The 19,968-nt window shown below is 33.6% G+C and overlaps 5 protein-coding genes across 5 annotated transcripts; 4 read left to right on the top strand and 1 right to left on the bottom strand.

Moving 5' to 3' along the window:
* Nucleotides 1-2,222: 2,222 nt before the first annotated feature.
* LOC100114870 lies at nt 2,223-3,051 on the bottom strand. The gene is made up of 3 exons (XM_001599464.5): nt 2,895-3,051; nt 2,646-2,802; nt 2,223-2,501 (listed from the first exon to the last, which is right to left on the bottom strand). Exons 1-3 carry the CDS (start codon nt 2,956-2,958, stop codon nt 2,369-2,371), a joined length of 354 nt encoding a protein of 117 aa, XP_001599514.1. The 5' UTR covers nt 2,959-3,051; the 3' UTR covers nt 2,223-2,368.
* A 2,398-nt stretch (nt 3,052-5,449) lies between these two features.
* On the top strand, nt 5,450-10,336 carry LOC100115642 (fatty acyl-CoA reductase wat-like). The gene is made up of 9 exons (XM_001600259.6): nt 5,450-5,823; nt 6,299-6,525; nt 8,045-8,138; nt 8,221-8,469; nt 8,552-8,697; nt 8,777-9,079; nt 9,157-9,444; nt 9,522-9,779; nt 9,860-10,336. The coding sequence occupies exons 2-9, from the start codon at nt 6,338-6,340 to the stop codon at nt 9,969-9,971; spliced, it is 1,638 nt and encodes a 545-aa protein (XP_001600309.1). The 5' UTR covers nt 5,450-5,823; nt 6,299-6,337; the 3' UTR covers nt 9,972-10,336.
* A 1,802-nt stretch (nt 10,337-12,138) lies between these two features.
* Nucleotides 12,139-16,302, top strand: LOC100115595 (fatty acyl-CoA reductase wat-like). Its single transcript, XM_031921032.1, has 8 exons — nt 12,139-12,345; nt 12,980-13,073; nt 13,162-13,410; nt 13,487-13,632; nt 13,696-13,998; nt 14,080-14,367; nt 14,442-14,699; nt 16,209-16,302. Exons 1-8 carry the CDS (start codon nt 12,161-12,163, stop codon nt 16,300-16,302), a joined length of 1,617 nt encoding a protein of 538 aa, XP_031776892.1. The 5' UTR covers nt 12,139-12,160.
* Nucleotides 16,303-17,099: 797 nt separating this feature from the next.
* Nucleotides 17,100-18,843, top strand: LOC116415779 (fatty acyl-CoA reductase wat-like). Its single transcript, XM_032601999.1, has 5 exons — nt 17,100-17,340; nt 17,736-17,812; nt 17,897-18,145; nt 18,221-18,366; nt 18,442-18,843. The coding sequence occupies exons 1-5, from the start codon at nt 17,148-17,150 to the stop codon at nt 18,746-18,748; spliced, it is 972 nt and encodes a 323-aa protein (XP_032457890.1). The 5' UTR covers nt 17,100-17,147; the 3' UTR covers nt 18,749-18,843.
* On the top strand, nt 18,797-19,503 carry LOC116415795 (fatty acyl-CoA reductase wat-like; the record flags this gene model as incomplete). The annotated part of the gene is made up of 2 exons (XM_031921030.1): nt 18,797-19,083; nt 19,155-19,503. Coding segments are annotated over 2 exons (549 nt in total), but the record flags the coding sequence as incomplete, so codon positions are not given.
* Nucleotides 19,504-19,968: the final 465 nt, after the last annotated feature.

Below are 19,968 nucleotides of genomic sequence, written 5' to 3' on the forward strand. Positions count from 1 at the left end.
ACTGCACGGAAATTCCCTACACACATTTTCGGTAATTTTACTACACACCGTAAAACTCTATACACAATCAAAATGTGTGTAGGGAATTTCCGTGCAGTTAATATCTGTGTAGAATTTTTCCGTGCAGTTATTTCCTGTGTAGAATTATTTTGTGTAGCGTGTAGGGTTATTATTTTTGTGTAGAGTTTGTACGGTTATCGTAATTTCGTTTTAATGATTTGTTATAAGCAAATAATTAGTTTCGTTTGTTATCTGCTATTTTGTGGCGTGAAATCTAGATTTGAATTGACGATGGAAACTCCTGTCCCAAACAATTATTGTAAAATTTGGTAGATGTATAAGAATTCTCGTAAAATATATAACTGTGAATATATAATTTCAACAGAACGATCATATTTTCTTACAGGGCATGTCATACAGTTAGATAGGGCATTCAACCCGAATATCAATAACGACTCTAGAATTCGATTCAGATTCAGAAAATGAATCGAATTGTCTTCGTAAGACTGAAGAATTTTGCGTTAATGACACTCGAGTTGACCAAAGTGAGTAATAAGTAAGCGATACAATAAATAAAGGAGTTTTAATTTTATACATGAAATATACTTGCCTTCATTATTGCAGCAATTGTTGAAAATGCAAAGCAAAGTCGATACTTAGAATCTACTTCGAAAATGAATGAATTTGCCAAATGCCTGCTGACAAAGTACAATATGGTTAGTAAAATCAAACATCGTACTAAATTTAAAATAGTATCGTATACCAATATACTTTTTGACCTCTTTTGGACTACTCATCTTCGGCTCGTGCTAGCTCGCCTAGTCTCGTACTGCAAACTCTACACTCGGTATTAAAAAGCCTACTTTACGCCCTTAGTACACAATATCCTACTCTAAAAAAGAGAGGAATCTGAGGAATCATCATTCTATTCGTTCTCTGATTGGTCAATGGTCGTCGATTGGCCAATAAGATTACGAGATAGATGGCGGGACGCGCGTGATAGTTTGTTTCTAACCTATAAAAATGTTTAATATAAAGCAGAGCGCGCGGAGCGCGCATTGATCTTGCTAGTACTATTATAATGCCTATGCCCTTATCAAAAAAATGTTTGCTGACGTATAGTTGCAAACCTACATTCTTATTCTTATTTTCTGCAACGGACTTAAGGGGATGTCGTCCTAAAAGCTTCGCAAATCCGCCACGGGGTATTTTGTATTTCCAAACTTCTAGAAAAACAGAAAGTCCGATCAAATTTTTCTTTCTGTAGAACGATTCATTAAACTTAACACTACGGCGCTACAGGCTCAGTTTTTCATTTGCAAAATTTATTCAAAAAGATTTATGTAATAGAAAAACAGTGTTTTTTTGGGACGACATCCCCTTAAGTATTAGATATACTCAATTATAGTGTAAAACACATTAGAATTGAAAAAAAACACTGTAGCTATATCCCGGATGGATCTCTTCCTTCAATTCTATATAGTAGCGATAAGATTCTTGTACACTAATATTATTACAATTATTTTTATTATAATAAGAAAAAGTAAGTTTTTAAATAAAATATCTTTTTATACGTGCTGAAAATTTTGAAAGTCGTAAAAATTCGTTAATTCCAAAAATTCATGCGTCGATCGAGGATTTATTTAATATGAATTAGTAAAATTTTTTATTTTCTACACGTTCTAGATGAATGATGATGGATCAATAAATCATGATGCTGCCAAGTATAAAATCAATAATATCAGCAATAACACTGCTAGATTATGTAATTCTCTATGTAAGTAAATAGTAAAATAAAAGGTATAAGCGGAATTCGTATATACAGAAATAATTATATCGAAACGAATAAATTTATTTGAAAGCATATAACTAATATTATTTTTTGTTTAAAAAACTTGAATAGACAAAAGACCATAACATTGCTTCTAAGTAGACTACCACAAATTTAAAGAAAATAAAAAAAATAAAGTTATTGTTTCGAGTTTAATGTGGAAAAACGAAATAATGTACATATAATAATCCATGCTATGAACTTTTGGACTGTTCCATATTAGAGACTTGATCCATTACATATTTTTTTGCTTCAAAATGATGAATAATAAAATGATTAATATAAGTGAACTGATAAAACGCTTGACACTAATTGATCATGGATGTGTATGTGATCATGTAGTTAGTCTTACTAAATGGCTTATGTAAGTGGTTAAAATAAAACATTTACATTGCTTTCAACAAATCTTATTGTACAAATGTATATTTATTTCGATTACAAAAAAAGCTCCTGATACCAGATATATATAATTAATTAAAAAGCTAATACTATAAACAAAGCGCTGTACAATGGCATTATTATTCTAAATACAAAAATTTACATAATGGCGGAAGACTCAGCTGATTTGTTTGGGTCTATAATTTCACAATGAACACAGCATTCGGGATACGGCTTACTTTTATCTTCCTCTACCAGTCTTGTATTTTTTCCACACATAGCTCGCCCACAGCTAGAAAAATATTTGACAATACAAACTTCATTACTCTATTAGTCGCAGTTATAATAATGGATAACATTTAAAAACATGATTATTTTCGTAATGATGAATCATTATACACAAATTTTAGCAAATTAAAAGAAGTGTATTTATTACCTTTGCCATTCTATGTGATTCCCACTGACATAATATCTATGGCAATATTCTAGTTTTTTTGATTCTTCCTCTGCATAATCTGCACATTCTTTTGCTGACATGGCATTCGGACAATACTCTTGAGCTAAAGTACGCTTCTGTCGAAGTTTTGGAATAGCTAGAATTGTATATTAAAAGAAAAAATAGTTAAAGAAAGTGTTAAATTCCACAACTAAGATCTTATTAATGGCATCTAATATTCGAAGTTACCATCGCTTGAGCTGAATAGACAAACGCTCAGAACTAACAAAATTACAACGTAGGAAAACTTCATTTTTAAAGCGTGATGGTAATTGAGATGCTAATATAAAAGTGACGAACAGACTAACGAATGTGGGTCGAGATCGGGCTTATACGTACTATAATCCCCACTATATGTTTCTTTTATAAAAAGAGAAATTGAGATAAAAAAATGCTGATACCAATTTATTATCTGCACATAATGTTTAGATTCGAAAAACAAGTATCTATTAATGTAACTTCTTGTATAATGTGGCACGAATTTTCCGTATATTGCTGAAATTACTGAAGTTATTTAAACATATAATGTGACTTTTTTCATACATCGTTTACGTTATTTTATTCATTTATCTAATTTAAAATGGTTAAGTATAATTTCCTAATATTATTACAATTTTTTGTATCTTCTAAATTTAGCGATTATCCGTTTAAAAATAACTCAAATCTGTTAAAATAAAATTATACTGAATCAATTTTTCGATTAGTCAAGGCTAAGCAAGCTACAGATTTTACTAGCGAGATTGCATCGTTAGCGTGTACGTTATCATTTTCATGCATGCAAAAGAGTAGATGCGTCCTTGTGATGACATTTATCTTACTGTAACAGAATAAATAATAAGTTTAAGCAGAAATGAAGTGTTTTCTTATTTTGCTGAAATTTTTAAGTTCTCTCCTGTTTAGCAAATAAGATTCAAAAAATTTGAGAGCGCTCCGACACAGCAGATAAAGTTGATGCTGTTGTGTAGGCTTGTGTGCACGGCATTCGATGTGGTTTGTCCGGGATCACTATTCTCTCACCACTATGGTTCTGATAACCAAATAAAGGTGAGAGCTACGGGGTAAGAGGAAGTTGTCCTCTTACGGACGGTGTGCCATAGAAGCGTCCGAAAACAAGAAATAAAATGGAGTAAAAAACAAAATCGAAATCAGAACGTTGAGTTTCCATGGAGATGTTTTCGCAAAAGCAGGAGGGCTCGGAAAATTGAGCACTGTTTTTCTGGACTACGAGAGAAGCTGGACGTGTCATCCTTGTACTATTAAAATTTCCTTACATAAAAAAGTGGCATTGCTTTTTTCTTGTGCGCGTTACACTTACTGTAAAAAATTTTTCTAATTATTTATATCGTCTCCCCTTCTTGATTAATTCTTCTTTCTATACTAGGTTGATTAACAGAATTGATGTCTCATTACATATTTATAGGTCAATTGTGATGAAAATAAATTATTATTTCCTTATTTTTACAAAAATTAGTTGAATATTTGTATTTAACCCAGAGCCTTTACACTACAAAAGTAATATTGACTTTTTTACGTACGAGAATTGACGCAATAGAATAACTTATATATAAGACTCTATAAAAATATAGAAACTTGGAACTTTCCAAAAATTTAAATAAACACAGTTTTATCTCATTATTTATCTGACTAGTGAATAGTGAACGATAAGGTCAGAAGTAAATTGCCCCCTATGAATTATGTACGTTAAAATTTGAAAGTATGCGTTTGCGTTATAATAATGACTATAGTCTAGCATTACTCAATAAATGTAAGACGATAAAATAAAATAATAATTTGATACGATAAGCTTCTTGCTATAACTACTAGTATAGAGCTAGAGCTTTTAAAATACAGTCAAGTCATTTAAAATTATATCATAAAATTGATTAAAATAATAGTACTTCTGTCGTTACTAGAACTTAAAATTTCAACTTACAATTTTTGAGATGTTAAAAAAATAGGTATATGTATATGTATATAGAGGAGAATTTAACAATGCATCTATTTTTTAACGTGTACTCATTTCTAGTTACATGATCTTCATTCTGCAGCACAAAGTCAATGAACTATAACAATAGACTTACGCTAACTGCATGCGTATGTAATTATGTGGAGCTGTCTATTTGTACTTTGAATAAACATATTAACCTGATAATTTTTAACTTAATTAGTAACACTTCTATTTAAGAAATGATATAAAATTATGAAACTGTAACATTGTATAAATTATGTTCTATCACAAAATTCAAATGTTCGTCATGAAAGATGTAAATGCAATCAATATACGCATACATGTACCAAAGTATTCATTAATTAGCAATTTTTGTATATTTTCAGGAAAATTGTCGTTTAACCTTTTCCTTGTAGCAAATCTCGTGTCATCTCGCAAGACTTAATTACCCGGTAAAGAAGTATCCACTGATATTTTTTTAAGTATCAGCATTTATTGAAAACAAGTTAATGTTAAAAACTACGATGAATATTTCAATTTTTCTATGAATAGAATGATTAAAATATAATAGTTTACTAAAAATTAGTGCGCTTTCAAAATCAACTTGCACTCGACTATAGTACGTCCGTCGATAAGTCATCATTTTAGAATTCAACTTTTCTTTAATTAAGAAATTCGCCAAATCTTGAGCCTTTGAAAGGTACTTTATACATATCGTGAAAAATCATGCACTAACGTCGTGCTCAACCACTGTACTTATATAAAACACGAATTTTCCAATCCGAAGAAATGTGCTGATGCCACAGTTGTGCGTGAAGTTCCAAAGGAAAACTTTGTCGATCTTGATCGTCACGTTTCTTGGGGATTTCGGCGTTTGAACGCAATATGTTCACACAAACACGACGCTTACAGAGATTTAAATAATTCGTGCGACGTAGGCTTACGTCAATGTATAATGGGCTTTTGTCGTTGGCTTGGGGGTTACGTGAAGCGAGGGCCTCCCGTGAAAAAACAAATGCGACCCATTCTTATTTTTCGTGTTCCGCTTCTGCCGTTCTGTTTTTTCGGTGCATTAGCCGAGTAGGCAAGCCTCGGACGAGCAGTCAAAGCGCGGCGGTCATTGCGAACACTTCGGCCACTTTGGGGGCTCTACCGATTCTTCAGTTGTGAGTGAGTGTACAGCTAAAGGATAATTGCTATTATAGAGTCGCTGACATACGTAACACACTTTAACATTATCATTCATTCGAGTAGAAGTTTTATCATGAATTTAAAATTGCAATTTATTGTGCGACGATAATTGTTGTATTTTTATTTAACATGCGACGTATACTCACATCATTAAACTCATAAAAACATTGAATTTCACTTTTAGTTGTCAGAATCGTTTAAATTAAACGAGTAAATAATTCAAAATTTCTAAGCAAATTTTTCAATCTAATGATTTTTTTCTTGTATAAGGCATGTAGATACACATAATTCATGGTACGGTAAAAACTGACAAATTAAAATATTCCATTTAAAAATACAATGCTAATTTCGATGTAGAATTAAACGATACACTGCAAACAATGCTAAGTATGTCAGGACTCGAAAAGAAAAAGTCTTAACGATTACTTAATCAGCAATCGAACTTTCTTGCAAGATCGACAAAAATAGGTGACACAGTCAGAAGGTTTGAAAAATGGAGGAGCATCAACCCATGATTACAAGCAGTCAGTCCTACTTCGAGGACATGCTGAGCATGAAGGATGAACAGCCAAATCTGGATTCCGGAGTCAGCGAGGTGACGAGATTCTACGCTGGCCTCAACATCCTTGTCACCGGTGGCTCTGGTTTCCTCGGCAAGCTCTTAATCGAGAAACTACTTAGGTAAGCGAGTCCTAAATAATTTATGCTGAGGTGAGGCTTTATTGACACATTGCAGATTCACCTACTGGTGTAATAAATGCGGCGAACGTGTCGCATGCCCGAGTCGCGTATTACATCGCGTGAACAAATTATTTTAATTTTATAAACCATTGTTCTTAAACGATGAATTAATTGATTGTAATGTAATAAATATGCTTTTTTCATTAAGTTCATGCGCCCACACATTCTGATGCACTTTTGTGATACACTTTTTATGTAGCCATTAATCTAGCATTTTCGTATATAATATATTTATGGAACGAAATATTGGCATAAAAATAAAAAGGGACATTTATTACGCACGCAAATAAGCGTATAGCTCAAATATAATATCAGACACTTATTATAGAAAAAAATTAAAATAATAATATTTTTTACATTTAGATTTGTATCTTTGCTTCTAACGAAAAATGGTATATCTAATTTCTCACTGGGAATGCTAGCTCTTTATGCACTCTCATGACATAAATTAACGCACTTTGAAAGTTGCGTCGAATCTGCAAACATGTGTAATGTCTTATATACATTACACATGCTTGCGGATGTACTAAGCCGAGTATACATTATACGTATTTCGGCAATCGGTAGCAAAGACTAGCACATTTTAACCTTTGCTACAAAGATCAGTATCTTTCACACTTTTGCAACAAAAAAAATAAATAAATAAAATTGAAAAAATTAAATAATTGAATTTGCAATACTTTAAAAAATTTGAAAACACTAAGTATGAAAAAAAATGCAAAATCTCGCAGCAATACGGAAATGTACTGGGCTTTGTCAAGAATTTCAAATGTTTTCATTAAGAGTGACGATGTACACATTTATAGAACGCATTTTAAACGAAATGTGTTCAACTTCCTACCACGTCACAATAATAATTTAAATACCTCTAAAAATACGTGTACAGTAATGAATGGAAGTGCAATACATTTTTCATAGATAATCATTACTTGAATAAATGTTACATCTGCATTAAGAAGTTTATAACCATACTTATTTGAAAGTAAGTCGAGAAAACCGTCGCAACACGAATCTTAAATGAACAAGAAACGTTATAAGTAAAAACTTGATGATACATTCTTTAGTCGCTGATTCGCTTAGTTTTGTTCCTCATGACGAAAGTTTATAGAGATTTATGTTGCAGTTTTTTTTCCATTGAATATGTATTACGGTCAGCTGCGCAGTCTTCATGACTATGCATAATCTAGGCTATCGAACTCGAACTAAAATGAGCAGCATATTGCCTAAGCCGGAAATCCTATGGATAATACAATGAAGCATTTGCATTTAAACGGTTTTTGGCTGTAACATTATCGAATGTCGTCATCTTGCATTTAATCGACAATTAAGGAAAGAAGCCAATATGGATTCGGTTGCCTTATGCCCATGTTTTAAAAAACCGAACACCAATGTTGCATTTATAAAAGTAATCGGTACTTCGTTCGATATAGAATAGGTAAAAGTTTCGTTTATCTTTCAGATCATGTCCAAAAGTCGGAAAGCTCTATTTGATGATGAGAGCAAAAAAAGGAAAGAGCCCCGAGCATCGTTTCAAGGAACACTTCGATGATGTTGTAAGTGTCACTTTTCAGTAATATACTTTACTAAGTAAAGAGAGAACGCCAACAATTAACACGAAATATTCCACCATGTCAGGTGTACGATAGATTGAAGAAGGAACAACCTAATTTCTCTGATCACGTGGTGATGATTGAGGGCGACATCAGTTTAGGGGATCTTGGCTTATCTAAAAGTGATCGAGAAGAGTTGATAGAAAACATCGATGTCGTCTTTCACGGAGCCGCTACGGTGCGTTTCGACGAGTCGCTACGTCAAGCTGTCAATATCAACGTCAGAGGCACAAAGCTTGTTTTGATGTTTGCCAGGGAAATGAAGAATTTAAAGGCGCGTATGCAAAAGATTAGTGCACTACTTTCAATCGCTGTTGTCTCAACCATGTATAGTAATGTGAATTATTCTGTTATAGGCATTTGTCCACATTTCGACTGCCTTCTCGCACTGCATATTGAAGAAAATCGAAGAGAAGTTTTACGAACCACCCATGGACCCAGACAGAGTTCTTTCGCTGGTTGACATGCTGGATGATGATCTACTGGACCACATGACACCTAAGTAATATTCAAATATTTTGAACTTATTGAATAAGAAGCATTCGTGCAAAAAATAACCATAAAGTGTACGAAACTTTCAGGGTCATAGGAAAATGGCCAAACACCTATGCATTCTCAAAAGCAGTGGGCGAAGAATTGGTCCGCAAATACAGCGTGGGAGTCCCAACTTGTATTGTTAGGCCATCGATCATGATAGCAACTTACAAGGAGCCTGTTACCGGCTGGATCAACAACTACTATGGGCCGACTGGTGTCGTCATGGGAGCAGCCATTGGTCTCCTTCGAAGCTTGCATTGCGAGAGTACGAAAATCGCCGATATTATTCCCGCTGATTATGTGATAAACAATATTATTGTCGCCGCTTGGGATACTGCCAAAACATGGTAAGCAATAATATCGATGCATCCATTTTTTTAATACTCGTCGGAACTAATTTACGTGTAATTAATATGGTTTTAAGGGAGGAAAAGCAGAAGGAATTAGCTGAGAAAGAGGACGGGCCTGAGAAGCCTGAGGACCCATTAATTTACAACTCGGTTTCTTCCTGCCAAAGACCCATCAATTGGGGTACATTCATGCACTTGAACGAGGTTTACGGTAGAGAAGTTCCAAGTGCCCTGGTACTCTGGCATTATTCATTCATGTTGAATAGACACTTGTGGGTGCACAATCTCTGCGTTTACCTCTTCCACATGGTACCTGGTGCTATAGTTGATGTTTTGGCCCTGTTGACTGGACGAGATCCTATGTGAGAAAATATTTCAGAGTTAATTTTCTCTACGCGTTTGCGCGGATTACATTAATAACGTTTCTTCAATTTTTCAGATTACTTAAAGCTTACAAGAAGATTCATAAATTCAGCGGTGTCATATCCTACTTCTCTACTCAGCAATGGGAATTCAATAACAAAAACGTATTGGAGCTTTGGGAAAGGACGCCTCCTGCTGATAGAAAGAAATTTGACTTCAATCTGGAAAGTTTGGATTGGAACGATTTCTTTTACTATCACGTTCGTGGACTTCGACTGTACATCCTGAAAGATCCATTGAACACAATTGATGTCGGCCGCGTCAAGTTTAGGAGGTAAGTGAATTATTTAATAAGACACAGTTGGTTTCGTGACTTATGATGTATCAGCAGATAACATAAATGTTTTCTTTCAGATTGAAAATTGCTCATTATACAATCGTGACTATCGCCTGCCTTATTCTAGCCTGGATAGCTTTTATTTTTGTACGATTTATATTCTCTTATTGTTCGTCATTTTTTAATTAGAAATATGTGCGACATCAAAACTTCCTCAATGAGAAAGTTAAGCATATTAAAATGAGTTCATTCATGAAATTGGACGACAGCCACTGTTTGATAGTTTTTAAAAATCTAGGTTCTTTAACATAACATTGTGAACAATATATTTATTAATTTATATTCGTATAAATTAGGCATCGTTATCATTATTGTTCTTATCACTGTTATATAAGTATTTTTATCAATTTACGTATCAATTGATCACAACAAAAAAGTTTAAAGCGAGTTGCTGAACAATTTATATCATATACTGTTCAAGACGTGATTTACTAAAGTGTACTTCCATTATAATTTGTATTAAAAATATATAATACTTTTTCTATAAAACTTGATTAAGTGTGGATGGTTATTTGTTATAAAACCTTTCCTTATCGTAAATACCATGAAAAATTACTGTCCATGAAATGATGTAAAATATGTCTATGCGTAAGATTTGGATGCTTACAATTAAAGCTTCACAGAGAAAAATGAATTAATAATAACTATATTTACAAACTAAGGTGTCAAATTTTTATATCATAATAGTTTAATATATTTTTTCAAAAATAATTTCTAATGCATACTGCTTGAACACGAATTGAAAGCTTTGCCTTGGTACATTTAATACATTTAAATCGTGTAGTAAATTTTATCGAATTTATAATTATTTTCACTTGTACAAATCATTATTGTATTGTATGATTAAATTATTACACTCATGAATATGATTATATGAATATAATCTTAAATGTGGGAGAAAAGCTATGTTTATGACATACTTAAATGCATACAATTGCAATCGCATACGATATCTTGAATTTCAAATAATGTACCAGTTCTCCGGAGTCTTTAGCTAGTAATAGGTGCACCTACGTATAAGCATATGATTGAAGAACATGACGAATTCCAAGAGCTCTAATCCAATTAGAACTGGATCAAAATATATATCCCACTTCAAGTTAATTACTCGAAATCTAAAGCACTGTTCCAATAAAAAACGCTTTTAAAACGAACTTTCAATGCAACAATCTTTTTTAAACGACAGTTATCTAGTGCCAAACCTGTACATATATTTCAAGTAATGTATGCTTACAATTCAAACTGCTGAAGCAAACTCTTATGTAACATACTATCTTGCCGGGCCAATAACTTAATGTGCGATCATCGTTTAGGCCAACGCCACCTGTAGATGGTATGTGCACTTCACTATCAAACAATTAGTCCAGTCGCAAAAAAAAAATTCTTAATCAGGATGTACTAAATTGGACCCAATACAATGTTGGTTATAAATTTTATTTTTGAATAAATTTACTAGGCCAAACGACTGATCAAAAAAGCAGAATCTTTGACACAAAAATTCTAAGTCGAATTAGAATATCCTCTCTTATCAGAGCGCTTTTAAAATTTCAATAGTAAATGAATTGAGTCGGAGAAGACTGCTCTAAATTTTCAAATAATTAGTGATTCGTATATTTGGATGTATTTTAATAATTCATTAGGAGAATTTAGGGTATGTTACATCATAAGCGAGATTTTCTACTTGACAAATAAGTGTCAGTTTAGAATATGTAATTAAACTAGACAAGAGACTTTTGTCACTGGTACTTTATTTTCAAATCTTATATTTTACACAGATTACAAAGGAATTTCGTGGGCCCATACTAATGATATCGTGACGATATGGATACCGAAGTATATGTAGTATCAACAGTGTTCGATTGATTGTTCAAAATTTAAATATAGCGAGCAGATTGACGTCAACTGTTTTTATGCGTCGGACTAGGCACCGATTCGAAATTTAAACATTTCCGTATATTTCTACAGAAAATGCGCTCATTCGCATCAATGTCTGTTTTCTAACACTGTCTATAAAACCGCGAAAAATTGCCGACTTTGCACAGTTCGGATCCGACGTTCGTCGCACTCACATCGATGGTTCTCGAACACCTGCGCATAAGTTGCAGCTTTGAAATTTGGGAAGTGAGTTCTTTGAGATTCATTTATTATAATACAAAGCAGTGCGGTGGAGTCAGATTTTCAACCTGTTTCATAAATATTTCGCTGCTGATTATTGAAAACTTTGAACTCCAAGAATTCTTACAAATCTTTTAAGAAGATTCAAATTTAATAATTCTATATCAAAGTTTGTGTAGAATTCATCATTTATAAAAATCAAGATGGCTCCGGAACCTTGTATACCGAGCAGTGGCAAGACCTACATCGACGACATGTTGAATATGAAAGATCAATCTAACATCGATAGTGGGATAAGCGACGTAACCGAGTTCTACGATGGTTGTAACGTTCTATTAACGGGGGGATCAGGATTTATTGGGAAGCTTCTTGTGGAAAAGTTACTCAGGTAAGCGAAATAACTGTTTCTAAATAATGTTATTGAGTCGAAAGTTTTTTTCGTTACACATGCACCGTTTTCTCGATTCAGCCTTAAAAATAGCGATTAAAGTAGCCGTTTACCGATCGACAAGCGAATAAGAAAATTATTCGCTTGGCTACAGGCTCTAAGCATTAATCGCATCACTAGAGATTTGAACAGAATGCTTTTGCAATAGAGATTGGCCCTTGGTGCTCACCATATTTTTTTTTAAACGTATTTCGTTCATTTCAATTTGCACTATTCCAGAGTAAGCATAAAAGTGCACTTTCAACCCGCTGGTCTAAAAAAAGAACTTAAAACTTGGTTCTTAGAACAAAAATCTGCGTATATTGTGTTTGTATTGCACAAACAAGTGATTTAATATTTGGGTCGAGGTGACGTAATTTTTGCTATATATTGAGTCAGGTTTCCGCAGCTTTTCATTTAAAATTCTATCAAACCAAAATACTTAATTTATGCTTCGCTATTCTAACAAAGCGCAACAATCGGGGAAATTATTTCGTCTACCGCGCCGTCACAATTATGGATGTGGGTTAATTGATTCGTCTTAAATAATTTAAAGATACTGTTATTCATCGCGATTCCGTAACACGAATTTTAGAACATGCTCAAGTATGGGAAAATTGTACATGCTGTTGAGAGCGAAAAAAGGCAAAACACCTGCGCAGAGATTCAAGGAACAATTAGAGGATCCCGTAAGTATAAGACGAACTAATGTTTTCACGCTTTGGCATAGAAAATTGAATAATGGCCAATTGAATTTGTTCATTTTATTACCTATAGCTGTACGATAGACTGAGACGCGAACAGCCGAATTTCGCCGACAAAGTTGTTATAATCGAAGGCGATACTGGCGAGAAAAATTTGGGCCTTTCCTCAACAGCTCGCGATTTCCTTGTAAAAAATACTCACATCGTTTTTCACGGAGCCGCAACAGTTCGTTTCGATGAAAGTCTGCGTAAGGTAGTCAACATAAACGTCAGAGGTGTGAAGCTGATGCTGTTGCTAGCCAAGGAAATGAAAAATCTGAAAGTGAGTTGCCCGTACAGCCTTTTTTTCCATGATTCTATTACAAAATCCACGATATATTTCTGTAATATCTGTGCAGGCTTTCGTGCACGTTTCCACTGCCTACTCACACTGCAATTTGGACTACATTGAAGAAAAGTATTACAAGCCAGCTATGGATCCGGACAAAGCCATATCCATGGTGGACATGTTGGATGACGAAGTCTTGCAACACATAACCCCAAGGTAAGATTGGCAAAATTGTCAACTACGGACAAATTTTCACTGAACGACAAAAACCAATTACAGAGTTATCGGATCCTGGCCGAACACGTACGCGTTCTCGAAGGCTGTCGGCGAAGATGTAGTGCGCCTGTACAGCCGTGGACTGCCAACATGCATCGTACGGCCGTCGATCGTGTTGTCAACGATGAAGGAACCGGTGGCCGGTTGGAGTGACAACCTCTACGGGGCCACTGGTGTCTCTGTAGGAGCTTATGTCTGCCTACTGCGAGTCTTGCACTGTGAGGCCGAAAAAACTGCGGAGATGATTCCTGCTGACTTTGTCATTAATAACGTCATCGTTGCTGCTTGGGATGTCAACAAGTTATGGTGGGTTTAGATAATGACTATCTTGAAATTCGGATTCGTCGTTTTCAGACGGAGTTGATATGAAATATTCCGAATTTTCAGGAATGAGAAAAAGATGGCAATAGAGCCAGTGGGTCGAAGTGATTTAGAAGTGTCGCAGCCACCTATTTATAACTGCGTGTCATCGTGCCAGAAACCTTTGACTTGGAATGACTTCATGCATCTGAATTATATCAATGGAATTGATGTACCATCTCGATTGACTCTTTGGTACCACGTGTTTATCCTCACCAAATACAAATGGTTCTACAATTTCGCTATACTCTTCTTGCACTTGATACCGGCTATCATTGTCGACAATCTTGCCAGACTTACCGGTAGAAAGCCCATGTGAGCTCATTTTATTTTTATAATTATCCTTCATCGAATGCGGTGATCTAATTAATCATTCTTATGATTTCTAGGCTGTTAAGGACTTACCAAAAGATCCACAAATTCAGCGGAGTTATAGCGTACTTCTGCACTAAACAGTGGAAATTCAATAATGACAACGTCTTGAGGTTGTGGAAAAGAACTAGCCTTACTGATCAAAAGAAATTTGACTTCAATGTGAAGAATCTTGACTGGAACGACTACTTCCTCTATCATATCCGCGGAATCCGTGTTTACTTACTCAAAGACCCAATGTCAACAGTAGAACAAGGACGCGCCAAGTACAAATTGTAAGTAATGGTAAAATGATGCTTTTTATTACTTTCAACTCCATGCATGGTTATTTTGTATAATGTAATCAAATCTTCATAATTTTTGCAATATTATTTAGACAATATTTTATTCATTTTACGACATATTGATATTTTAAAAATTTTTAATAATCCCCCGATACTGGTTAATGCGCGCTTTAAAAATAATATTTTATTATGTTTTAGATTGACAAGAATTCATTTCACGATTGTCACAATAATATGCACACTTCTTGTCTGGGCATTCACATCGTTCGCTGGAATAAGTTTATTTTCATAAGCTTCATTGCATTGAGCATTATCGAATCTTCTGAATTATTGAAGATACCTTGTCGTATCATGCACCTTTTATATTTATGTACTTTCAACGTGGTTAAAAATGATCTTATCGCTTTTTCATTACATATAGAAAATTTTCTTCGGAGAAATATTTTCTCTCAAGTTTTGTAAGCAAAAAAGGCTGCATGATATTGTTTTAACCAAAATCTATTGATAAGTTGTAGTAACATAGAGCAACACACAATAAGCTTTCAATTTATTGGCAAATTTATTTGCAAACGAATTATTGAAGTAAAAGTTAAATTTTATTAGACCAAAAAATCTAGTCAATAACGGGGTTGTTTACATGAAACAACTTAAATGTGGGAAATTTGTGGTCACCTCAGTTAATTATGAATTGACCTGCAGTCATTGTTTTTGCAAGTATAGACTTCCGAGTCCTTTAATTTGTTGATCAGTCTTTTTATGTCTGGATAAAAGGGGAAATAAATAAATTTCCAAATATTTACCCCGATAAGGGTTTACTGACTCTTAAAGAGTATATTTAACTCCCTGCTTATAAATATTTTATTTTTAAACAACTTTTGTACATATTCACTTATTGTAATGCAACTGTTTCATTACAATTAATCACTGTACTGAAATCACGATTTTACATATGCAGTGCATATTTTTGTAATATAAGAGATATTTATCGAAAGTATTTTTAACATTTTTAATATTTTTTATGTAACATAATTAAGGAACAAGTAATATATTATTACTGTCATATATGGGTTACATTATATTTTAACCTGAACATTATGTTTAATAAAATTTTACTCCATATTAAACGAATGTATTTTTTCGGTCCATCATTTTAAAACCTTTTAATCACAATTGTTTGAAATTAAATTTTGAACCTCACACAAATTTTATTTTATGCCTGTAACTTTAATCTTTGAGTATTAATATCACACAATACTGAGTCTGGAAAAAACTAAGGATTATTTTTCGAACGCGCACGGGAACTGGGGATTACCAGCTGATGTCAACGGGTCTTTGATGAACTGTGGGTTGAAGAAGATGCCGATGCGTATAAAATTGTCTTGTTTCAATGTATATATACATATGATTATCTGGTGCTTTTACTTAATGCAACTGAAAGCCTGTATAAGCAGGTGAATGTTAATTTTAAATGTTTGAATTTTTCGTATCATTGTCTTTAAGACTGAATGCAGTCTGCGGCTGGTTACACTCGCTGCGTTACTTTGATGTGAGAAGCTCTGCAGAGACGGTCAACGTGTCCTGGTCAATTTTGTAAAAGAGACAGTTGTACACAAGTGTTTCGTTGTTAGTGAGTTCTTTTGTATCATTTTTCGTAAGTTGACAATGTTTTTTATTTGTTAAAGTATTTAGAAGTATTGTTTGGAATGTATTGATTTTCCCGAGAAGAAGAAGATGTCTCGGGAAGATTGATTAATTCCAAACAATACTCTTGGATTGCCACCGAGGGATAGTGTCATATAGAGAAGATCCTTCTCTACAACTTAGTTTTTAAATGTGATTATATTGAATGGTGTATATATTTTGTCTTTTGCGATATATAACTTTGTACTTTTTCTTTTTTTACTGTAATTTCTCGTACAATTTGAATGCTTTAATTTAAAAAAAATATGTAAAATATTACCTCATCTTACCAAGAATACCCTGGTAGAAACACTCAGCATCAGTTGGTTTTTATACTATCGGGTATATATAAAAATGTTCCCCGTAAACATGCTATAATGTAGATGCGTTAACTATTTACCATAGAGCTCTAGTAAGACCATTTATAAGAAATTCAGATATCATTTTGGGAAAAAATGCATCCATTTGATTAACACGTTAACCAACCAAAATAGTTAATTTTCTAATAACAGGGTAGTACGATTCAAAAGGCCTATTTAAATCTTCATTTTCAATAGTCATATTTTCAATCTTAAATTTTTCTTTCCATCGCTCAAAATACGTTCAAGACGCTCAATTTTTCATTAACTTTTTGGGCATAAAAAGGAGTCTTTTCCATGCAAGTTTTGAAAAAAGTTCATCAGAACTTAGATTGTGCTAATCTTTGTTAAAATCTATAATGCAATTTTATTACAAATTCCTTTTTAGGGTCTATAAATCATGGAAGAGCCAGCGCACATGATGACAGGCCGTTCTTACTTGGACGACATGATAAATATGGATGATGATTTGGAATATCTCGAATCGGAATTCAGTGAAATTGCAGAGTTTTACAAAGGCCTGAACATTCTAGTTACGGGAGGATCAGGATTTCTCGGCAGGCTTCTGATCGAAAAATTACTCAGGCAAGAAAGTTATCAAAGCTGTAACTTACCCTTTTCTATTCTCTCGAAGAATGATTTTTATAAGATAATGTTAATATTTTACATATTTTGGAAGTTATTCTTGTAAAAGTATCTTTAGTATTTTTTTAATTTTATTCTGTTAAAAAATAAAGTATAAAATTCAACATTAGAAAATTATAAAGTTAACATAAAAAATCTGCAGTAAATTAGTATTCTTCAAATGTAGTCGACATATGTCGATACTCTTACGAAAGTTACAAGAGCAAATACAATGACGTAATGATTATCATGAATTATTTTGGTATGTCGAGCACCGAATACGTCAGTCGCCAAAAATAAAAACCATACGAATTGGCCGGGTCAAACGATTTAATTTTTGTTTTCAGATCATGTCTAAAAATAGGAAAGATTTACATGCTGATTCGTGCGAAAAAAGGAAAGTCTCCGCAGCAACGATTCAAAGAGCATTTCAACGATATTGTCAGTGAAATTTTATTACCTATGTTATTAATTTTGAAATGGCGATAGTAATGGATTGTCAAGTAACCTTTGTGTTCATTTTAGATATACGAAAAATTAAAGCAAGAACGACCGAATTTTTTGAAACAGGTAGTCTTAGTTGAAGGAGATACCAGCTTAAGCGATCTTGGATTGTCAACGAAAGATCGAGAAATACTTATAGATAATATTGATATTGTATTTCATAGTGCTGCCACAGTGCGTTTTGATGAATCCATCCGTCAAGCAGTCAACATCAATATTAGGGGTACCAAGTTACTCTTGCTATTGGCCAAAGAAATGAAAAATCTTAAGGTACGAATGGTACAACTATTACCATACTCTATTTAGAAAATGCATATTAATAGAAAGTAACCAATCCAAAATTAGGGATTCATTCATATATCGACGGCTTTTTCCAATTGCGTGTACGATTATATTGAAGAAAAGTTCTACGAACCCCCGATGAATCCGGATAACATTCTATCTCTGGTGGAGCTGTTAGACGACGATGCTTTGGATGTTTTGAAAAACAAGTAATGCATTTAAATATTGTAGTCACACTTTAACATCTTGTTTTCTTTTATTTTATTACAAGTGGGCGTGTGTAGATTAATGGGAAAATGGCCGAATACTTACGCTTTCTCAAAAGCTTTGGGAGAAGAGATGGTGCGAAAGTACAGCACTGGTATGCCAAGTTGCGTTGTCAGACCATCCATTATGTTGGCAACTAATAAGGAGCCCATTCGTGGTTGGATAAACAACTATTATGGACCAACGGGTGTCGCCATAGGTGCCGGAATGGGTTTGCTGCGGAGTTTGCACTGCAATAGTGAGAATATCGCTGACATTATACCTGCCGATTATGTGATCAACAATGTTATCGCTGCTGGTTGGGATATCGTTAAGAAATGGTGAATTTCATTGAGTTATAAATTCGAAAGATAATGTTCTTCTTATTTCACTTTTAAATTTTGGGGATTAAATTTTAGGGAGGAACACCAAGCAAAAAGGCCGGTGAATCCGCCTATTTTCAACGTAGTATCTTCAGTTGAGAACCCCATAACTTGGGGCGAATTCATGTCTTGTAATGAAAAACACGGTAGAGATATACCGACCGTAGTGACGATGTGGCATTATATATTTTTCCTAAACAAACGATTGTGGCTCCATAATATTGTCGTCTTTTTTTTGCACACTACACCAGCAGCAATCGTCGATGTTTTGGCCTTGTTAATTGGAAGAGAACCAATGTAATCAACTGATTTCTGTTTTATTTCATTATCTATTCTTAAATTAATAACCATTTTTCAATAAATTATAGGTTGACGAAAGCATATAGAAAAATCAACAAATTCAGTAGCGTTATTTCTTACTTTTCCACAAATAAATGGAAATTCAATAACGATAACGTGTTGGATCTTTGGAATAGAGTTAGCTCTGTTGACAAAGAGATATTCAATTTCAGTATGAAGAGCCTGGATTGGAACGAATATTTCTTCCATCACGTAAGAGGACTTCGTTTATACATCCTGAAAGATCCCCTTAATACCATTCCAGCTGGTAGAGTCAAACAACGATGGTAAGTTTTATAAGTCAGATTTGTTAGATATCATTTATGACAATTACGCATTTCTGTTATTTAAGGCTGAAATATTCACAGTACACTATTAACGCTGTCTTCTGCCTTCTTCTTGGATGGGCTGTCTTCAGTTTATTACGACTACTAGCCTCCTGGTAGTCATGATTTTTTTCTTATTTCGTATCATTATGAACTTAATTTAAAATGTATAAATTAGACTGATTAAGATGATTAGTGTTTGCTATATTGTTACAATGGGAATTTATTTTTAAAAATATGTGCAAAAATTGTAACAATTGTATTCTTATAAAAGATTTTATATGTATTATATACATTAAGATTGAATGGTCTTTATCTCGAAATATCAATTGAATATGTTAAAACTTGATGTAATAAATACACCATAAAAAGCAATGAATGATACTTAATAGAAGTTGAAACGTTTAGAAGTTGCCTGCCTTACCTGCTAAAGTGCGAATAACAAGTACCTACAGAACGGTGTTCATAGTTTCTAGAATGCCCGCCAGATGTCGATAATGTCCAGATTATCCGATAC

Source organism: Nasonia vitripennis, chromosome 1 (assembly GCF_009193385.2).
Source record: "Nasonia vitripennis strain AsymCx chromosome 1, Nvit_psr_1.1, whole genome shotgun sequence".
Taxonomy (NCBI): Eukaryota; Metazoa; Arthropoda; class Insecta; order Hymenoptera; family Pteromalidae; genus Nasonia; species Nasonia vitripennis.